Below are 20998 nucleotides of genomic sequence, written 5' to 3'. Positions count from 1 at the left end.
TCTATCTATCTATCTATCTATCTATCTATCTATCTATCTATCTATCTATCTATCTATCTATCTATATATATATATCTATATATATATATAGATATATATATATGTATATATATATCTATATATATATATATATATATATATATATATATATATATATATCTACTTAAAAAATGCAGGCCCTTCCTTCATGAACAGGTTTGACTCCTGTTGTAAACTACTTATGTACTACTTACGTTAGGACCATCCAAAACATATCTAATTGACCGAGGTAAGGACTTCGACGAGGCCATTTTTAAAGTATGAGAACAAAGTGCCCTTTGGATACAGCAACTGTTTTGGAGCCTCCTTTGACCTCTCTGACTTTTGATCCTTGACTGGAGCCCTCTCCATAGCTTATACTGCCAGCTTCTTCTCATCCTATGACCCCCACTGACCCTTTAACACCACCCTTTAAAAGTATACTGTGCACACAGCAGATTTTCAAGCAATGTTGTAACCCTTTCAGACTTCATACTGCGATCAAAACAGCACCTTAAAAACTGAATGTTGCTTGAAAACTGTTTCCTAAACTTGACATTTTTTTGGAAAGCTTAAAAGTGTCCACAAAACCTTTTTATTCCTCAGCCGCATAAAAAAAGAAAGAAAGAAAAAAAGAATTGTATTCCAAAAACAAATATAGAATTTGATGCAAAAATTTTATGTGAGCGAGACAAAGAAAAAAAGCAAAGTTTACTAAATGTACAAGTAACAGCATTCTGGGAGATGCTGCCATTTTCAGATTAACTGGGTGTTAAAATGAGCATTTACTAAAGGCCTATCTTTTTTAAAGAAAGGATGGCCTGACACAGAAACTTTCATAACTTTGTGCCAAATTCAGTAAAAGAATCATGTGTCACTTGCAAAAATCTTTAGTCTTTCAACATTTTCACTGGAATGTGAAACATTTAGTAGAACCTGTTGAAATCTTAGTGTGTGAACGCAAGGGTTGGAAACCCCTGGATGTTTTAGATAGTCAAGCTTTCAGGCAGGATCACATGGGAAACCATCATGACATTAGGATCAATATAGCTACATAGGCTTAGGAGCACCTTGGAAAACCACTGTCCCCCAGCACAATCTTCCACTTTCCAGAAATGTAACCTGAAGCTGTAATACCTAAGGAAGAATACATACCATGTGACAATCTTCCTCTTGAGATTCAGCTCACAGACAGTTGAATCAGCTGGTATAATAAAAATGTACCATTCTATCAATGACGGAAAGCCATCCTGCAGCAAAACTGGCCCAAACCATGATACTTCCACTGCCATCTGTCACAGATGGAATACCATTGTTTCATTATTGTCCTTACTGTCAAGTCATGCCAAGCTGAAGCAAATAAAAATCTGCAGCTACTGCAGAGCCATGTTAACTAAACAGTTTTTGCAGCCTCTCAGCAATGTGCATAATGAATGTCAGTGTGCCATGTATACCCGTTAGAAGCACAGGGTTTTAAGATGGAAACGTATGTTCTGCTTTAAATTTTGACATTGGGCAAGAGGCATTTAACTGCTTAGCTCTGCTTATAACTTTGGGTTCTTTGTGACCTTACAGACTACTGCGCATGTAGTTTTTGGAGTGATCTTTGCTGGTCAACCACTTCAGAGGATGGCAACAACAGCTTTGAGTTTCCTTCATTTGTACACAGTCTGGCTGTAAACTGCTGGGAGTCCAAACTGCTTTGAAATGATTTCATAATCTTTTTTAGCCTGATGAGCACTAACATCCCCTTTATTAGAGATCTTCAGAAATATCCTTTGCTTATACCATGATACGCTCCCACAAACATGCTGTTAACATCAGCTTGATTGATGTTCTTTAAATACCACAGTACCCACTCTAAGCTGTTTGTCATCCCACTGATTGAAAATCTCTGACATATCTCCATTTCACTTCAAATAAACTGCAAATGCTCGTTTCCTTTCTTATTTACTGTAATTTTATACAACCTGTGGATTATTTTTCCCTTTTAAAAACAAGGAAGCTTAACATGTATATCTTTCATAAGTGATTTCTCTACCTACTTTCTGGATTAAGTGGGATGTGTTAAATTACACTCATGTAAGAAAATGAGAAACATCTCAAAATACACTTTTAATTTGTAGTTTTTGCTGTTTGTGTAGCCAAAAGCAAAAAATGCCTTCACCTCTCGGATGTTTTGTTTTGTGTGTGTGTGTGTGTGAGTCATGCTATGTTAACGAAGCCCAGGGTGTGAAGTGTCTGTAAAGGTGAGCAGTGACGAGGTGAAGCCTGTCACAGACATCACCCCCTCTTGTCTTCGTCCCTGTGCCCGCAGCACATCGGGCTCAGCCAGGGAGAACTTTGTGTTGCATAACAACGCTGCCACAGCTGCTGGAAAGTGACATTTAAATGAGCTGTCACCGAGAAAGAGACAGGTAGTGGGAGGGAGGAGAAGGGCACTGCAAGAAAAGCTCAGGCAAAATATTGTGAGAGCTTGAGTGTGTTTGGTTTTGTTGTGGCAGAGGAATGAGATCAGGGGGACAGCAAGTAGCCTCCTACACAAGTTAGCCTGACACAAAGTGTGGAAAGAAGACTGAGGGAAGTTAACTTTCTATTTATTCCTGCACACAATCTATGACTCTACTGTAGTGCTTCTTATCTACATCTATCAAGATGGTGCTGTGTTCAAGTATTTGCCCTCCCTGGAGTGTCTCTCTTGCATAACAACAACATGCAGCTGATCACCAAAACACCACTGTCACCATGTATCTTGCAACCCACTATGGCCCCAGTGGGATGGTCAGACGCCGGACAGGCTGCACCAGATCAGAGCCAGCACACATCCACGTGAGGTCACAAAAGCAAGTTGAAGACAACCCTTTAATTATACCTCAAATTAATCTTGCTCCCATGCTGATCAACAGTAAATTTAAATACTTTTAGACTGCAAAAACATGCAAATCCTTTATTCTTTGGCAACTGGTTAAATTTAGAGTGACTGGAAAGTACTCATCCGGAGGCATCATACCAGCATGTTACTTGCACACATAAAAGGCTTTATTTCACCATGAACACATACACAGACTGTCATATATATTTAACGGTTTTTACTTTTTCCATTAATTGTAAGAAGAGAAAACCACCCTCACATGCATTACCTGAAAAAATAATTTCAATCACACATTAAACCAATTTTTAAGTTCAACATAACGTACTGTCTACATTGCTTTTTTTCTCCTCTCCAACTAAATTTAAAGCCAAAAAGCAAACGTCAAAGCATTAACTATATAAACATGCATTCTTATGAAACTTAAAAAAAAATCCCAACTAATTATGACATCAGATTAGTGGGCTATTTATTTAGAGTTGGTGCAGATCATGTGGTAGAGTGAAATAAGTGCTGATAATCATAGGACAAAATATAAAGGGGCTCTGGTGAAAAGAACATCCCTACCCTAAAGGTTCACAACAGATGAACAATGAACAGGCTAGACAAAAATACACACAATCACACAATAAACATATCTTCAACTTTCCTCAGAAAAATCTGCAAAACCCCTTCAAGATTCAGACCAGACAAAACAGAAAAGACTCAAGCTGTGCAGATGGGAAAAGAGGGGTTTAAATATTCAGTCTAAATTCCAGCAGCAAAACTTTTGGGAGGCAACAAATGCCTAAGGGGCATTCAGGGGTTGTTGACTACTGCCCCCTGCCTTCTGCCTACTATTACTGCAGCCAAATCTCAGGATCAGTCACTTGTGTTTTCATCATCTCTCTCACTCTCTTCTTCACCGCCGCCTCCATTCAAGGCCTCTACCCTGGCCAGCAACAGCGGCAGGTTTATTTTCAGGCCCGGCATCTCCTCGTCAGAATCATCCTTTGGAGGATAGAAGCGCTTTGCCTTTGCCAAAAAATCATCAGCTATATCAAGGTACACAAGACGATCCTGGGAGGAGATAAAGAGAAACCATATTTGACAGTGAAAAAGCAGTCTGAATAAAATTATTTTGATGTAGGTACATGTAATGAATCTTATTTGTCTTTTCTATTTGGAACCACTGGGATGAATGCATTACCTGTATAAAAAGAGACAACCTATGGCTGAATCACTCAGCATAATTCTACAATTTTGATATGGTAAGAAGCCCCTTTTTATGATTGAGGAATAGTGGTTATGTTGCATCCACTACTCAATGATCCCTGAAAGAAAAGGGGCACCTTCACCTTGCAATGCGAAGGTGTAGGGTTAATGAGCTGAAGTTTCTAAGTTTGGCTTTAAAATTCAAGAAAATTAAATACTATTTCAAAGTGTTGTTTAGGTATTACCATCTATGTCAAATTTCACAAGTAATTCCAGCCTGCAAAATCCCCCCTCACCAGGATGAACAGGTATCTCTCTGGAGGTGGTTCTTTAGTGCAAAAGATGGATGTCTCGGTGTGCAGCGTCTGAAGCATGGCACGTGCTGCTGGCGCATTACGCATGCGGTCATGTGAGGCACCGGCAGACACTGTCAGCAAAGAGTCTGCCTCGGCCATAAAACCTAAAAAAAAAATTTTAAAAATGTAAAAAAATAAGATCAATAAAATCAGTTACTTCTACTTACAAAAGCAGCTGTGTTGATAGAATGTTGCATATATAATCTCTCCAGCTTTACCTAAATTTTCCAGGATTGTCTTCCATTTGTCTCTGACTTCTCGGCGTACATCTCTCATGGCTTCAATGTCAACACTCAGACGACGATAACCCTGCACAAGAAAAGGACAAAATTTCCTGGTCTACTTTCTAGTGCTTAAGTATTCTGCTAATCTATAGATAGCTGAAGGAATTAGGACTTTATTCTTCACTTTGCTCTTTTGTAGATCTAAAACCTCTGAATTTAATTCTCTCCCTCACATACCGTGGATCCCATGCGGGTCTTGCTCCTGGCCTGAATCAGGGTGTAAAGTGTCCGGTCGTCAGCTCTCTCCGAGTGGCTTGGGTCTCCTGGCTCACTCCACAGATTAGTTTCCTCATCTCGTCGCTTCTGGACTTCTCGAGTAAAATAGTCCAGTGGATCTGGACTGTGTGATCAGCCAGCACACACAAGCACAGGTCGCCATGAAACATTCATACACTCACTTTTTAAAAATATAATAACACTGAACAATCTCACTGACATTTTCTGTGAAATTTAACACGTAACTACAGGAGTGTGAAATGAAGAAGCTTCGATCTTACGTTACTAAAGGCTGCTTTTCATCTTCATCGTCGTCATCATCAGCGCAGCAGCAGCAGCAGCACTGCATGAAGAACCTCTTAAAGGACGAACCCATCTATGTGAACAGAGTCAGCTGGTAGCAGGTTCACAAAGTCTGATAGTCCAAACAGAAGTTGTGTTTGAAGTCTTCTGTGATCCTTTAAGCAACTTGAGTGGATTCCTATGGTGATTCTGCTCAGTGGCCCTTGTGGGTGCTCTGAAGAAATTTGTAAAAAAAAAAGGGGGGGACCTAACTGAGAGCCTATATTTAGAAAAAAAGGGTAAAGTAAGAACAGTTGGCTGTCACAACATTTATGTGGTCCACTGGAGAGAATTTTACTCTGCCTTCAGCTTGCAGAAGTAGAAATGATAAAATAGCCAAAGTTACAAAATTAAGTTCTCTGATCCACAAAGTCTACCTAACTTTCAGCTTCCCATTGTCCAGGATCTCGCCACAGCTCCACATGCAGTCGAGGTTTCTCTTCCAGATCATTGACCAGACAGAACCTGTCCGGACAGAGAAACTGAGGCAGATAGCAGTCCGAGGACTGGTGCTTTTCATCAGTCTTACATTGAGGACAATGAGAACACTGAGAAATCTGAGCTCTACATAGGGCAAAAAAAAAAAAAAAAAAGATATTCACACACCCGTAGCCTCAGAAGACAGTCACAGCACAATCATGTGAGCCGCTCCATCTCTTGTCCAAAGCAATGTGTTTTGCCCCAAGGACAACACATCTCTACAGCAGTATGTCTAATTACACATACTGTAACCAATCTACCATGGCTGTACTGATTCAATTATTAATTTTATTGTGTGCTGTTCCATATGCTACAAAACCATGACTCTGTTTTAAAGTGTTTACATGAAATTCAAGGGGAGTGCAGCCAAATCTTGAAGATGCTTCATGTCCATTTATGACAGAGGTCACACTGAACCCTGCACACTTTGAACTCTTTAGAAGTTGTGTAAAGTCAGGGCAGCATGACATGCAGGATGAGCAGGCCTCCAGCATTCACCCTGATTCTGCACCATTAAAGCTGTGGCATTTATGCAACAGTAAGGCTGCAATGCATGAGACCTCAGTCACAGGGTGCTATTGCTCATAACAAACACCCTCACAATGCAGCGCAGGAAAAACACGTGTACCGAGACTTTTTAATTAATTAACACATTTTTGTTGCTGTTATTAAAGCTTGAAAGAAGATGAACTGATCTATAAAAGGAATAAGGTTACAGATTATGTTTTCTTAAATTATTTTAGTTTTACAGAGTTATTAATTAAAACAGTAACAATACTCTCATACCTTCATCATTTTGTTAGGGCTGTGGTTTGATCACAGTCATGTGAAGGAAAGCCAAGTGATAGAAATCTTTTATAAGGTTTACAACCACACTAAGTCCTCAGTTTTTCCTGAGGATCAATGGTCATGGGCTCCTTTAAGTGGCTGCCTTGTACTATTAAAATTAAAATAACCGATGCCTAAAAAAAAAAACAGGAGACTGTAAGAAGATATCAGAGGGGTTCCCTCTGTAATGTTTTTAAGAAGTAGTGAATAGGAACAGTGAAAATCAGTGTGAAGTTTAGAAGGCTCATTTTCACAAAATACAGCTCATAGTGCTCAAGTGAGGGTACATTGTGTTCCAATGTGCACATACTAAGCCTGTCACTAAGTTCAGCATCAGACATTTGCAGATGCAAACATTTGTCTGGAAAACTGCAAGAAAGAACCGTCAAACTATTAATTATAGAAGCAGATTGCGGCAGACAGTGATACAGTTCACTGGTAAATGAAAGAATGGACTTGATTTTATGACATCAAATTCTGTGTGCCGAGCAAAAAGGCTGAAGATGAAAAGAGGGTGGCTTTTATGACAAGATGGGAGGAAAAATCCACAATGAGCTACCTTAAGAGGCAAAATGTGAATGCTTTGCCATGCTGCCCACAGTTCAGTGACATACACGTAATCAATATTCTGTGGCCAATGGGCTCCAGGTCGCTCAACTAGTTGAGCTGATGCACATGTTCAAAGGTTGAAGTTTCTTGGCACAGCTGGTCCAGGTTAACACCCCAGCTTTTAGTCCTTTGATTTCTGTCTGCCCAAATCCTGTCAAGTAATTTTCAAATAAATAACACCAGTGCCCAAATTCCTTAAAAAAAACAAAACAACAAAAAAAAAAGAACATCTGTTGACAGCCCAAAAAAAGAACAGTGCATGCAGCAAGACAGCTCAAGAATCTCACAGAACTAGAAGTTAAAAAAATAAATAAATAAAAAGAGCTGATGGACTCTTAGCAAGTTACAAATAAGATATGTAACTTTTTTTAAATGGTAAACGATCTGTTTTTAAATAGCGCTTTACTGTATCACAAAGTGCTTTACATTATACATCACATTCACCCATTCACACACACATTCACATACTGATGGCGGTTATTGTGTGGTTGGTCAATTTGTGGTTCGGTGTGTTGCTCAGGGACACCTCGACATGAACCTGACAGGCCGAGGATTGAACCGGCAACCCTCAGGCTACAAGACGACCAATCTGCCCAGCGAGCCACACCACCCCTACTTGCTCAGTTATTACCAGTGGCAAAATGTGCAAACGTCTGCATGCTAATATAATTGCAAGACACTGAAACACTGTCATGAGTTATTTAAGTTTATTAGACATAAGAGCTGGTTAAGACTTGGTAAAAACAGTTCGTCAGTTGTGATGGCTTTAAATTAGCATGTTGGATGAACGACTGACTTACAGACAAAATCAATTCAAAAACTGTAAAAAAAAAAAAAGAAAAAAAGAAAGAAGCAAATTGAAGCACTTAAAGAAGGATCTTATGTATTTAGTACCTCTTTGCTCAAGATACTAAAATAATATTAAACAGCATGAAATAAATGCATAGCAAAAGAAAAGACTGACATGTAATGTTGCTGTGATAAAGGCACACATTTTTTTCACATTTTCATTTGACATTCTTTGCAGTAAGTAGTTAAAAAATCAATTCTGAAATTATATTTAATGCTAATAAACTGAAGTTTGTGAAATAATGAGTACGGATCATTTCCTACTATGATTGCAGCATACACAAACACTATAAAATAAAATTCCTCCAGACTATGCCTGTTAAATCCACGAGCATGGTCCTGCAGTTAGAATAACTGAAGCTGTGTCGGGCCTCAATATAGGAGAAAAAAACAAAAAAGACAAAACAACAAAAACTCTGTTTAACTTATTAACTTGAACCAAATGACAAACCTCAGCTTTTAGCCACATTTCATAACGGATGTACCGATGAACCATGATATCTAAGCACATCCTAACTCTGATGTGCAGAGTGATATGACACATCAGCTGGAGGGGAAGTTTCTACAAGGCAACAAACTATTGCTTGATTATGTAAAAAACTGAAGCGCATTTTAATCTGAATCTCAGGGCTTGGTCAGTATAAAAGTTAAGGGTAATAATCAACCCTGTTTTTCTTATGGCAAATGATGAGTCCTATTTTGCCCCAAGGCCACATAACGTTATTGGCACAAAAGAAAAATGTAGTAAATATAAACGTAACGCATGCTAATTTAATTTCCATCCTGGTTTCACTTCCTGGGTGATCCCACAGTAACAAAAACAAAAAGGCTGTGTCAAAATAATGATTGGTTAAATAGGAATAGCAGACTATTTTCATTACAGAACAGGAGACAGTGGCTCTCCCTGCACAGATCAGTGGTGCCTCCCTCTAACGGTGAGCAGACAGCAGAGCATCCTGCCTCTTCTATCACAGTGTATGTTAAGGACAGTAAAGTGAGTGGAGATAGCCGTTACCACTTTAAATCAAGAGTTTGTTGATAACAGGGCTGCAAAGTGCAGGCAGGTGAAGCCCAGAAACAAGTCCAACAGGGTGTAGACACAAATATAAAAAAACAAAAAGCAGCTAAATCAATGATAAACACACTGTGCAGTAAGATAAGGCTCAGCTGTTCCTCAGAACAAGTCTGACTCGACTACTGTTTGATGCATCGCCATTCTTACCCAAGCCTTCTTGTTTCTGTGAATTGTTTCTTGACTCAAGAAAGCTCTTGCTGCATGGCAAGAGACAGCATGAAAGTTACAGGTCCAAAACACAGACGTGCATGGGATCACAAAAGAGAAAAAGATTATGGATGAAAAGGAAGATAGTCTTTGGAACTCAATACTCCTCATCTCATCTGAGTGAATTCTGATAATCTCACATCTCCTATGCTTGGAAGTGCAGTCTTTTCTAGTACAGTAGCACATTCCTTCAGCTCAGAGGATCATAGGGGAGCTGCTTTGCTCATTTCAGTGATGCCACCTCCAAGGAAATCTCCCCTTCTTTAAGTGAGGTGGTGGTGGGAGCAGAAGGAAGGCCGCAGTTCAGCGATACGTTGGCGTAAATGGGACATGAATTCGAACATGGTGGCAGCTAGGCTCTGGTGGATGAGGTAGCGGGGCAGACGGCCCTATGGAGACATAAAACCTGAGGTGTAATTGTTTTCTACTGAAAAAATTTTTCAACTGCAAGTTTTTTTACACTATTTTTAAATTATGCCTTATTATATTCTGAAACTAAAGGACTAAAACTAGATTTTTTTTTTGTATATTCATTAGCTGCAGAGTCACACTAGCTTCCTGCTTACTTATGTTTTCAACCTTCTTGTCTGTAAATCCCAAATTTAAGTAATCCTAAAAACGCCAAAGATCATCTTGCCAGAGCGATTCCCACCTTTAAGTCTGTGTTGAGGATCCAGATGAATGTGCAGACAGATGGGTTACTGCTGGATTTCAGGACCACAAATCCTCCTGGACCGTTTTCTCCCCTGAAACCAACAACACAAAGTCAGAGAAGAAGTCAAAGAACTACCACAACTGCACTTCATGAAAATCTAATTTACTAAACTATTGACAGTCTGGCTAGAGTCATGGTCTGACCTGACGTAGCGTCCACACGGGGGTTTGGTGTCGTGGCTGGTTGCCATGCCAGCAGACATATAACAATCTCGTTTGCGCTCCACTCGACGAACATTAATGAAGTCCCTGAAGGGGGGAAAAAATCCATCAGTAAATCAATTTACTATGTTTCAGAATAGAAATCCGGACTAAACAAAATTAAAAGAAAATATAATGGCTAGAAAAAGCCACATATTGAGGTGAGATCTTTGCTGATGTACCTCGCAGAGACGACTCCCCCTGCTGCACCAGAAGAGACATCATATGACACCAGAGTGTTGTCGTCAACCCTCTGAAGGATCTGAGGAGGCAGACGGCAGTGTTAGAGCTGCACGACTTCACAGAGTAAAATGTTCAACAGCATATAGAGACCCATAACCTGGCAGCCGGAAACAGTTTTGTTCCACTGAACCATCTTCTCCGGTTGAAGAATCACCTCCTGATACACAAGCTCAGCAGGACACTGCATTAAGGCCTGAAAACAAATCAAAAACACAGCTGTAAACAAATCAGGAAAATCCAGTTGGACAGGCAAATAAGGATTAGAAAGAGAGATACATGATGTAAAATTAATCTTTCTTGTGGTCTATTTATTATTATTATTATTATTATTATTATTATTATTATTATTATTATTATTATTATTATTAATAATAATAATAATAATAATAATAATAATAATAATAATAATAGTGATACATTTTTATGCTTTCTTTATTTAGGGCTATAAAATCCAAAAGCCTAATTTTACTTTACAACAGTTTTATAAAACAGCAGTTTTCTCATGTTTGTCTATGATATGACTGTTCTGCTGGAAAATCCCATCTTGTTTTTCAAGAATTTACATTTCAGTGCATGACTAATTGTAATGAGTGTGACTTTAAAATGCAGAACTGTGGTTAGCCCTGCTTATGTACAAAAGAAATGATTTTAAAAAAATATTTTAAAAAGATATGAAAATTTTTATCAAATAACAGGACAAAAAAATCAAGGATTCAAATAATGGTTGCTTTTAGGGTTGTTTCTATAAAAATGTCAGTTTAATTTTAGGCTAAACATAAAATTGAAAAATGTGTTTAGAATCAGAGCTTTGTCACAACATCAGGTCATTTTGCTGTAACTATTCAGATTAGCTTAAGAAGCCGGAAGCAGCTTTGTGAAACACACAGCTAATGAAGAAAGAAACTTTTTCTAAAGGTTAAAACCTGTTGAGCAGCTGTGGCACAAAGGAGTCTTGTTTGGGTTTTATTGCTTTTACAGTAACAACTGTGGCTATAAACTGCAGATAGTCAAGAGTTTTGACCACATGTGTGTATGTCACCTGTTTATCCAGCACGTTCTGGGTTTTGACACAAACCACAGTGCTTTCCAACCCTAACCTGGTTATTTTTAAGTGCCAAACCTAATTAAAACAGTGAAATATGAAAATGTGGAGGAAGTATTGAGCCAGACAGAAAACCAAACTGTGTTGTCCTGCTCGACACATCTCTGCAGCTCCACTAATAAACCCTTTCGACCCTTAATGTGAACTTTTACACTTATCAGATGTGAAAAATGTTCCTTTTGTGACGGCTTGATTAATTCACAGAGGCTGTATTTCTCTCTGTTTTGTGACTAAAATGCACAAATACAGAGAAAAACATATGACCTTGATTAATGAGTATAGATGCAGCGTTTTAAATTAACTATTCTTTTTGCTCAAGTGCTTTCAGCTCTGCAGCTACAGACTGAAGGGAAACCCATGCAGGATGAGGGTTTAGACAGTGTTATCATTCACATATTTAATACTGCCATCTGTAGGATTCCTCTGATAATTAGTTGACCATATGCCATGTCAGGATGGATCCCTACAGTGTGTGCCAATGATGCTGCTGCAGCTCAGACTTGATGTATTCAAAGTGATAGGCATGTGTGATTAGATCTAACTGTTTTTACATGGAAATTTGTTTATTTACAACAACTCGAACAAGGCAATCAAATCTTTTGTTCCTTCTGCTGGTAGCAGCATGTTTAGACTCTGAGGGCTGCAACGAACACAGGAAAGGAGTCATGTGGTAACCAGCGTGTCACAACTTGAAGGCATGATGCTCATTGTTTCCTGCAGGCCGTGTCGGACAGCAGTTTCACACTTTTCTGAGATAAGTTTCGTTTTTGAATGGTGCATGAGACATTACGGTCTGTAAACATGTTTTTTTGAAACAACAACTGAGCTGTTGCCACTCCCGCAGCCCTGAGTGAAGCAACTTCAGGGAAAATTATGACCATCTGGATGTTGTGTTCCCCTCCATTGCAATTATTACCCAAAACTACTGCAGAGTCATTTCAAGCATGACTGAGTGCAGTTAAAACCCTTTCCCATTTCACTTAAAAACCTAATCTTAGCAGGCTTTCTCTTTTAAATTCTAACCAGCATAAAAGGAGCTCTACTATTTACTAGTTCTATTACTCTCTTGAATTGATAAAAGTTTTTCATTTCATGAATGACAGAATAAAAAGGAGTGTGTATAGACACCAATTTATAAATCTACACCACAGAAGCATGTCTGGAAGAAAAATTTGAGGCTGTGTTGAATGCATCTTGGCCATGTTTATCATACAGCAGTAAATCCACAGGATGCAGTTGTAAGCCTTCGGAGAACGGAGCGTCTCAAACAGCTTTCAGTCATGATCTTTCTGTAAATTTGCTGAGTTTCTGTACAGGAAATTACATGGAGTGAAAGAAATCCTTCATGCACACTCAAGGCTCTGAAACAATCATGACAGCACCAGTAAAGCTGGGTTGTATACAACTGAATTTAACAGCCCAATAATCCTGATTACTTCACCACTCTGCCCTCTAGACGTTGTTCAAATACACACAGGCCGATCAGATGTAAACATGTTTAATTCAGTGACAGCAGAGGGATAAAAAGAAGCCCATCTACTATCTAACAGCTTTATAAATCTAACAAATATGAAGTTCAGGGTAAAGTTGGTCTTGAGACAGAAAATGTCAATAAACAGCCTGAAAACATCCAGGATGAAAGTGGAGAATTTTAAGATTGAAAGAAAAATGCTGCAGTCTAAACACGATCCTTTTGAGTCACAGCAGCATGAAAGGTTTTCATTTATGTTTGCTGTACCTTGAGAATGAAAGTCTTTCCATGGTAGGGAATCTCCAAAGTGTAGACAGAGTCTCCCATTTCCTGTCAAAAGAAATAAAAGAGGATGTAAATCTTCTGTTGTTCAATTTGGAAAATTACATATGAAGTGAAACTGTCCCTGCAGACAAAAATGTTGAATGACTAGAGTTGGGTTTCTCTTTTAGTTTGGAAAGCTGCTGAACTGGATCTAAACAGCTTTAGAAGGATTTTACCTGATAACAGGTATGATTGATCCAAAACACCTTCCCCGCTGATCTTACTTATGATGTGCTCGATTCTTTTTAAGAATGTCAACAAAGATAAATAATGTGAACATTTTGAGATTTAATAAAAGAATTTAGCAGCGCTCCCTCTCACATCATCAGCAACCTGGTCTTTTATTATAAAAGTCCAGTTTACAGATTGAATATTAATTTCAGAAATAACCTACAAAACCATCAGGATTTTCTGGAAGACTTCGGAAACCTTTATTTCTATATCTAAGTGGAAAACTCCGATGGAATTTTCAATACACCATCAAGTAGATCAGATTGCATGATAAGTATGTTCATGGCAAGTCTGAGCCAAGGCTGTCAACATGCAGAATGCTCTAGTCGTGTTGGAGGAAGAGGACGTCAAGTCATATACTTACATTGTTTTTCTCAAATTTCCAGTTGTCTTCCTGGCTGAGGATCTGCTCTACAACAGACATGGCCTCTCGACCCTGTCTGACATATTCCTTCTCCTGCATCAACAGGGAGAGGAGAAGAAAATGAGGGAAAGAGCAGGAAATGATCCGAATATAAAGACGGATGCAGGTACCTGAGCGGTGACAGCTCTGCGCCCCAGACCCTCCTCATCCAGATCTTCATCTGAGCCTGCAGACACAAGATCAGGGCCAAAACTTAGTTTGAAGCTCAACCAAAAGAAACAAAAAAAACATTAGCATTCATTAGTCACCTGCAATAGATTCCGGTGGAGAGTAGAACTGTCCATCTGAGACAGCGCGGGGGTAGATAATGGGGGCTCGTTCACAGGCTGCATTCACAGCTGCTAAGTAGGCTGAGGCCACAAAATGTACCCATTAAGAAAGACTTAAATCTTTGTCAAGTCCTGATTGAATGTGTATTTTTTTTTTTTTGTGTTTCCTTTTTTTTTCTCACCTCTTTCATCATCTGCTTCCTGTGGGAGAACCTTGAAATCAAGGAACCAGGTTTCCAACCAAGCCACCACGAATGAGGTGACGGGTAAAACATAGCCAAAGGCATTCTGGGACAGAAGCTGTGCAAAGGCAAACACAACAGGAGATAAATACGTTCAGCGCTCATTAAACAGGCACGCTAGCTGCATTTTATGTTAGCCAACTTCCCCATTGCTGATATAAAAAAAAAAAAAAAAAACAGGTTTATTGAGGAACAGCATGCAAATATATGAGCAGCTCAATGCTAAAAAAAATTTATTTGACATCAGTAACAACTGTGCTGCACTAAACTACAAAATCATAACAGCTTCAACCAGCAGAGGCTATCAATTACAGGCAGAAAATGCAGAACTGAAAAGCTGAAGCGGTTTCATTTGATTGATATACTCAGCTGAAAACCTGATAGACAGAAAAAGAGGGGGGGGCACTCACATTAGATACGATGACCTTCACGACCAGGAAGACGCTGGTCACTAGAGTGGTCACCTGCAAAGAAGAAATTAGCTCTGATCCATGTCCAGCAAAGAAAATCTGAGATGTTTGGTTATATGATCCATGTGTGGTGCATGTGTGTGACTGAACCGACTTACCGCAATAACCCACCAATGCTTCAGGCGAAAAGCTGCGTAGCCCACTTGCAGACACAGGAACCGAAACAAGGCGAGCAGCTGTGACGTGAAGCGGGAAAACATGTCGTTACTGGCTTTGACGTCATTATATGGAAACACGCTTTCCTCTGTTATATTAAACGATAAAATATATAAATACTGTCCATAACAATCACAGCTCTAAGCATAATTAGGATCATGTGCTAACACAATAGTAAAACACGATTATTACACTCAAATGAAATAAGCAGCTTTGATCCACTCACCACTATGTCAAAGAAAGAAGACCTGTAGTTATAATGGACAACCTCTTTTTCTAAGCTCTCCCAGATCGAGCTGGAGATCTAAAGAACAACATTTTAAGAGTCAAAATGATTGCTGCAATAATCAAAGCAAACATCTCAGAATGTTCACTCACATTCAACTCAATGATCCAGAGAAGCGAGATGAAGAGGAGGTCGAACGTCACAAAGAGACAGAAGGTACGACGGACGTCGGAGACGGCCCTGCGCTCTGCAGGTGGAATCAGCAGGTATGGGGAAGGGAGGGACAGCGATGTGGAGTAGGAAGCATTCAAGGAGGCGATGGCAGGGAGGCTACCCCCAAACTCTCCATACTCTCCACCCTGCATTCCTGTTGTGAGACAGGAAACTCCCCCTGAGACAGGGGTGCAGTTGTCTTATGCTCTATATGCTATATCATTTTAATAAAAACCAAAACTCAATGATGCCACGGAAGATAATTTACACTTTTGCTCATTTGTGACATTTAGATGTTTTTGGCAATCCCCCCTTCACCAGTACTACTCGGTTTTACAACATCCTAACCACTGTTAACTAAGATAACCACAGTTACATCATGTTCAGAGTTTTTATTTCTCTCAGTATAACAGCTTATGAAAACAAATAAATGTTTACACCACTATTTCCACATCCCCAACTGAGGTCTCCATGAACTGGGCACCTTGAGAAACTCCACTTCTCAACTACCAATAAATTTATCCATGCAGATTAATAGTTTAATTAGTTGCTAAAGAACATCTCATTACTCAAAGGAAATGATTAAAAGTGAATATAGGGTACAACCACATTTATTCCTCAACGCCGTCTGACCCTTCTTGGACTAGCTTTCTTCAAGTAGTCTTCAGGAATTGTTCTCTAGGCTTCTCGAAGGACATCTCAAAGCTATTCTTTAGATGTTGGCGGCTTTTTCTTATGTTTACTGTCACAATGATCCCACACTGGGGATCTGCTCTGGGGAGGATTCATCATTGATTTTCAGCACAGACCTCCACCAAGCCATAGGTGACTGAGAAAAACCCCAAAAGGACCACCATTCCACCCAGTACCCTCTATATTTCCAACCTTCCGGATCACCAGATTCAGAATAACAACATGATCCGCGTCAAACTACCATGTACCATAATGTCATCTTGTACTTTTTATCATATTTTTTGCCAATAATTCTGGGCATTAAGGCTTTAATGGCAAAATTAATACTATCTCCCAATAGTAAAGAATCCTTTTAAATAGTTCCTGGATCCAGATGGTGATCAAGATCACCTCCAAAATGGTCCTTATTCCTTTTTTCCGGAATACTGAATCAAAATTCGTCCACTACTGTTTTTTCGTTTTGCCACTAACGGTCAGACAGACCAACGGTGCAAAACAATACATAACATAAAAAAATGAACAGAAACAGAATTAATGCACAACAAGCTTTGGCTATGCTCCAACAAATGAGTGAGGAAGACTCAGATGGGGAAGAAATGATCAGCTCCTCTTACTAAAATAAGACCAAGTTTAGGTATCCCTGACAAGATGCCGTCGCTGTATTCATCCCGAGCTGTAACAAGAAGATGGCCTGTTATAATGTTTTGGACATGGCTGCACTGAATGATGGGTCTTCTACTGGAGATGCATCGATGCGAGAATGACCCGGTGTCCGTTCACTATTAAGCTCTCATTGTGTGATAGAATAAATCAATATCAGCGGACATCCAGCGCTGTTTTGTTGCTTTAGCATTATGATGCGTTTTTCTAATTGTTCCCCCTCAAATAATTGACAGAAAATATAAATAATTTTAAAAAATTATTTAATTTTGTTATGTTGGTTGATAAGTGAATGTTGCATTTCTAATTTTCTATTAAAAATACAAAAAGTAATCCCACTTGCTAATAGGTTAATTATTTAAGCAGTGTGTACTTATAAATTATATATATATAAAAAAAAATAAATAAAAAAAAAACTTCAAAGGAAAAACAAAAAGTCACCTCTATAAACGCCACCTTTAAATTAAAAAAAAATAATGCTCCATAGGCAGGGTGTCAACACGACCCCGTCTGGCCTGATCCAGATCACCTCTAAAATCTAATTACTTGTTCCTTTCTCCATTTTGGAGTAAGGAAGTGATAAGATTTCGTGATTTAGATTAGAAATACAAGTACTTTAAGTATTTCTTCAGACCATCACTTGCAGATACTTTTCATCTGGTATTGGTCTTTCATTTCATTGTTCACTGCACACCATGTTGACATATTAATTGGCTAATAATTGGCTGAACATACACACACCGACTGACTGACTGACGATTGGATGACGATTATGGCAAGTTTTCGGCTGCTAGCTCTTTTGGTATCACCTTGTAGGTGGAACATTATGTAGAATATTTTATACTTGTCAAACACTTATTTTTGTCATTTTTCATAGATGTAGGTTAAGAATCTGGAAGAGATCATCTGTCTTTGTGATATGCCACAGGTAAGAAAGTGCCTAAAGGTACATTGGAAAATTAATTCTTTGATAAGGTTTCTGTTATGTAAAGTCAAAACACCAGTTCTTTCAATAAAGGTCTATTTTTAGGCTTGAATTCTTGGGTCATAGGTTAAGCAGCTTAAGAAACAGAAACTGAAAATGGGATTGGACTGAAAAAGCAGCTAATGTACAAAGAAAAACTGAATGACCTCCAGAAAGCCAGAGCCAGAAGAACTATTGATCAAGACAATTTTTAAAAGACTAAACTAAATATTGTGGCTCCCTTATGAAGAAAAGAGGAGCGTCAGAAGACTTTTACAACAGTGCCGTTTATCTTAAACAAATTATATAGATCTTCCAGACACATGTGCAGAGAGCATGTAATTGTACTGAATCGTTAACTGAAGGGTGGTTGTCCTGTGACATCGAGTTTGGACAGATTAGCCCAGTGTCCCATTGTCACATCAGTGAATCACAGTCAATGCTAGTGATCTTAAGTGATCTCTGCAACTTATCATAGCACATGTATTAAGTCAGATTAATTGTCTATTGACATAACTAATAACATGGACACATGCATCATTTACATTATTTAAAACAATAACAATAAAAATCCAGCTTCATTTGCCCTGAGACTCCCGTGACTCCCGTCACTTCTGCTAAAAAGAAAAACAAACTGACCGACAGCAACAGACCTGCATCTTTTAGCAAGCTAACTGACTGATGCTACCATTAATTTTATATAAACAAGGCAGATAACAGTTACCTCGGTCACAAGTCAGGATCATATGTGTCTTTTAAACAAACGCAAATCAAATAATGAGCAATAAATCGATGACTATTGTTGTTATCAATCCCTGTTAGCTCATACCGGCTAACTTACCTTCCTTTACAAACAAGTTAGTCCCACTTGCTAACAGTTACACCTTAACCAGTCGTGAAATACAACCCTCAAACCTCGAGTGGACAGCTACAGAAACTACCATTATAAAAGTGAAAAGTGTGCATTTCCTACATATTTAAATAGTTCACAGAAGAAACTGGAACTTACTTGATTTACCGCAACATCATCGCTTACCAAGTCTTCCGGGCAGACTTTTCAAAGAAGAAGTGTTACCGCAAGATAAATCCCTACTTAACTTCGCAAAATCACGTGGTCAGAGCATTTTGCCTATTTTAGTTTTGTGGGAGATGAACTGGAAATTTAGTCCGTCTTCAAAGCGTAGGTGTGTGTGTGTGTGTGTGTGTGTGTGGGTGGGGGTGGGGGTGGGGGGGGGGGGGGGGGGGGTCTTTATACGGGTACTTAAACCTATGATTTTAAATCTGTAATTTCTTAAATATGCTTTAAAAACACTCTAAGTAAAGATTATCAAGGACAGACACGACCATAAACGATCTTTAATAAGGATAGTAAGGACTTTTAACTAGATTCGTTTTTTTTTAAATTAAGACAGTTAATTTGTATTGGGATGAAGATAATAAAATATTAGTTTAATCCAAACCACATAAACTTTTAAAGGACTTGGGATTGGCAACATTTATCCGCTTTCCAAAGGAAATTTGCCAGTTTTGTCAAATGCAAGAGATTAATCTGTAATCTATTTCCGGTTTCGTTACCAAAGAAAAAACAAACAAAAAAAAACTACGACGTTCAAGTCTAACATAAGATATTAAAACTGATTAGATTTCACAATTAAATTAAATATGTTTAGTAAAGCAATCATAAAACATTTCTTTGATTTAAATAACATTACCCATGTTATGTTGGTGATGAGTAAAGGATATATTTGATCATTGCTGTATTTCAAAACGAAACTTTGTGGCAGTCCCAGAGTTGTCTTGCCAACAGCACAGTTACAACACTATAAAAAGAAAAAATACAAGAATATCAATAAATACATGAAACTTAGCCAGCAGTGACTAATCATTGCACATCACAGTGACATTTCATTGGACAATATCAATTAATGTGATTTGGCTTTGTATGTGGTGGGGGTAATGGGAAGAAGCTATTTCTGAGACAAGCAGCACATTTTTTTTCAATCAAATGACAGTATGGCAACAGATACCTTAATGGTTTTTGTATGTTAATGGATCTTGCTCTCCACTGCAGGTGATCAGACAGTGTCCAAAATGGTAAGAGCAGCTTCAGTGATCCTTTGACCTGCTTTTATCACCCCAGATAAGTCTTTTGTTTTCCAGTGGTGAAGTCATACCACACTATGCAGCTCTGACAAATGATGCTCTCGACTGTCCTCCTGTAAAAGTTGATGAGCAGCTGTGGGGCAGGTCATCCCTCTTCAGCTTCTGCAGGAACAAAATAGTCTCCCCTGGGCTTTCTTCTCCAGGCTGGAGGTGTTTAGTGTCCATGTCAAATTATGACTTATGTATACTCATAAGAATTTGATGGAGCTCACTCTTTCTGTTGTCTCCCCATTGATGGTGAGTGGGGAGTGTGAGGTCTTTCTACACCATAAAAGGTCTAAGATGACCTTCTTTATCCTGAATTGTTGCTCAGACACCACTCACCACATATGCTGGACCTCCTGTCTGTAGTGAAGCTCATTATTATCTAGAATGAATCCCATTATGGTGGTGTCCTCTGCTAACATAACGGATGTTGGTGGAGTGTTGGTGTTGGTGGAGAGCACAGGACTCAGAATAAAACACTGTGTTTATAATTATGGTGGAGGATGTCAGGCTCCCTGTCCTGACACACTGTGGTCTGTTTATTAAAAGTCAATTATGAATAGCAACACATTTCAAAACATTTCAGTCATAGGTGCAATAGTGCATTATATATTTGTTTGAACCTTTTCATAACTAGAGATTTCATGGAAATAATAATAATAATAATAACCTACATAGCAATTTTTCACCTGCTTGATGTAGTTAGGTTTAAAGTAATTAAACTGAAGTTTGCAAATGAATTATATATATATATATATATATATATATATATATATATATATATATATATATATATATATATATATATATATATATGCAGTATATATGTATAATATAATATGAAAAACGCTCTTAAAACAGTGATGCTAATGATTTATTTCCACAAAATGGAGGCAAGTGTTAACTAGTGTATATGCCCT

The 20998-nt window shown here is 38.5% G+C and overlaps 2 protein-coding genes across 4 annotated transcripts; both read right to left on the bottom strand.

Annotated features, from left to right (window-relative positions):
* Positions 1–3035: 3035 nt before the first annotated feature.
* Positions 3036–5827, bottom strand: mreg (melanoregulin). Its single transcript, XM_041971458.1, has 5 exons — positions 5219–5827; positions 4899–5061; positions 4656–4746; positions 4378–4541; positions 3036–3946 (listed from the first exon to the last, which is right to left on the bottom strand). Exons 1-5 carry the CDS (start codon positions 5311–5313, stop codon positions 3749–3751), a joined length of 711 nt encoding a protein of 236 aa, XP_041827392.1. The 5' UTR covers positions 5314–5827; the 3' UTR covers positions 3036–3748.
* Positions 5828–7886: 2059 nt separating this feature from the next.
* On the bottom strand, positions 7887–19051 carry stard3 (StAR-related lipid transfer (START) domain containing 3). Of its 3 annotated transcripts, none has more exons than XM_041971392.1 (15): positions 18940–19051; positions 15553–15791; positions 15401–15478; positions 15117–15194; positions 14959–15012; positions 14489–14606; positions 14286–14387; positions 14148–14203; positions 13978–14070; positions 13326–13388; positions 10583–10678; positions 10425–10504; positions 10186–10290; positions 9980–10073; positions 7887–9716 (listed from the first exon to the last, which is right to left on the bottom strand). In XM_041971392.1, the coding sequence occupies exons 2-15, from the start codon at positions 15763–15765 to the stop codon at positions 9591–9593; spliced, it is 1356 nt and encodes a 451-aa protein (XP_041827326.1). In that variant the 5' UTR covers positions 15766–15791; positions 18940–19051; the 3' UTR covers positions 7887–9590. The 3 variants fall into 3 exon arrangements, with proteins under 3 accessions (XP_041827326.1, XP_041827335.1, XP_041827344.1); XM_041971401.1 differs by having other exon boundaries at positions 15553–15767; positions 18940–19027; XM_041971410.1 differs by lacking the exon at positions 18940–19051 and adding an exon at positions 18772–18873.
* Between the last annotated feature and the right edge of the window lie 1947 nt (positions 19052–20998).

The sequence above is a fragment of the Melanotaenia boesemani genome, chromosome 2 (assembly GCF_017639745.1).
Source record: "Melanotaenia boesemani isolate fMelBoe1 chromosome 2, fMelBoe1.pri, whole genome shotgun sequence".
NCBI classification, from domain to species: domain Eukaryota; kingdom Metazoa; phylum Chordata; class Actinopteri; order Atheriniformes; family Melanotaeniidae; genus Melanotaenia; species Melanotaenia boesemani.
Note: the sequence above shows the minus strand (reverse complement) of the source record. Positions and strands in the feature narration are given on the sequence as shown.

What these genes read in the sequence shown, in the direction of transcription:
- mreg (XM_041971458.1), bottom strand. Translation starts at nt 5,313, where the DNA reads ATGGGTTCGTCCTTTAAGAGGTTCTTCATGCAGTGCTGCTGCTGCTGC. An exon ending in GACAATCCTGGAAAATTTAG is followed by an intron (nt 4,542 to 4,655) that starts GTAAAGCTGGAG and finishes TTTTTTTTTTAG; the next exon opens with GTTTTATGGCCGAGGCAGAC. An exon ending in AGAGATACCTGTTCATCCTG is followed by an intron (nt 3,947 to 4,377) that starts GTGAGGGGGGAT and finishes ATCTCCTCCCAG; the next exon opens with GATCGTCTTGTGTACCTTGA.
- stard3 (XM_041971392.1), bottom strand. Translation starts at nt 15,765, where the DNA reads ATGCAGGGTGGAGAGTATGGAGAGTTTGGGGGTAGCCTCCCTGCCATC. An exon ending in AAACTGTTTCCGGCTGCCAG is followed by an intron (nt 10,505 to 10,582) that starts GTTATGGGTCTC and finishes CTGCCTCCTCAG; the next exon opens with ATCCTTCAGAGGGTTGACGA. An exon ending in CCGTGTGGACGCTACGTCAG is followed by an intron (nt 10,074 to 10,185) that starts GTCAGACCATGA and finishes TGTTGGTTTCAG; the next exon opens with GGGAGAAAACGGTCCAGGAG.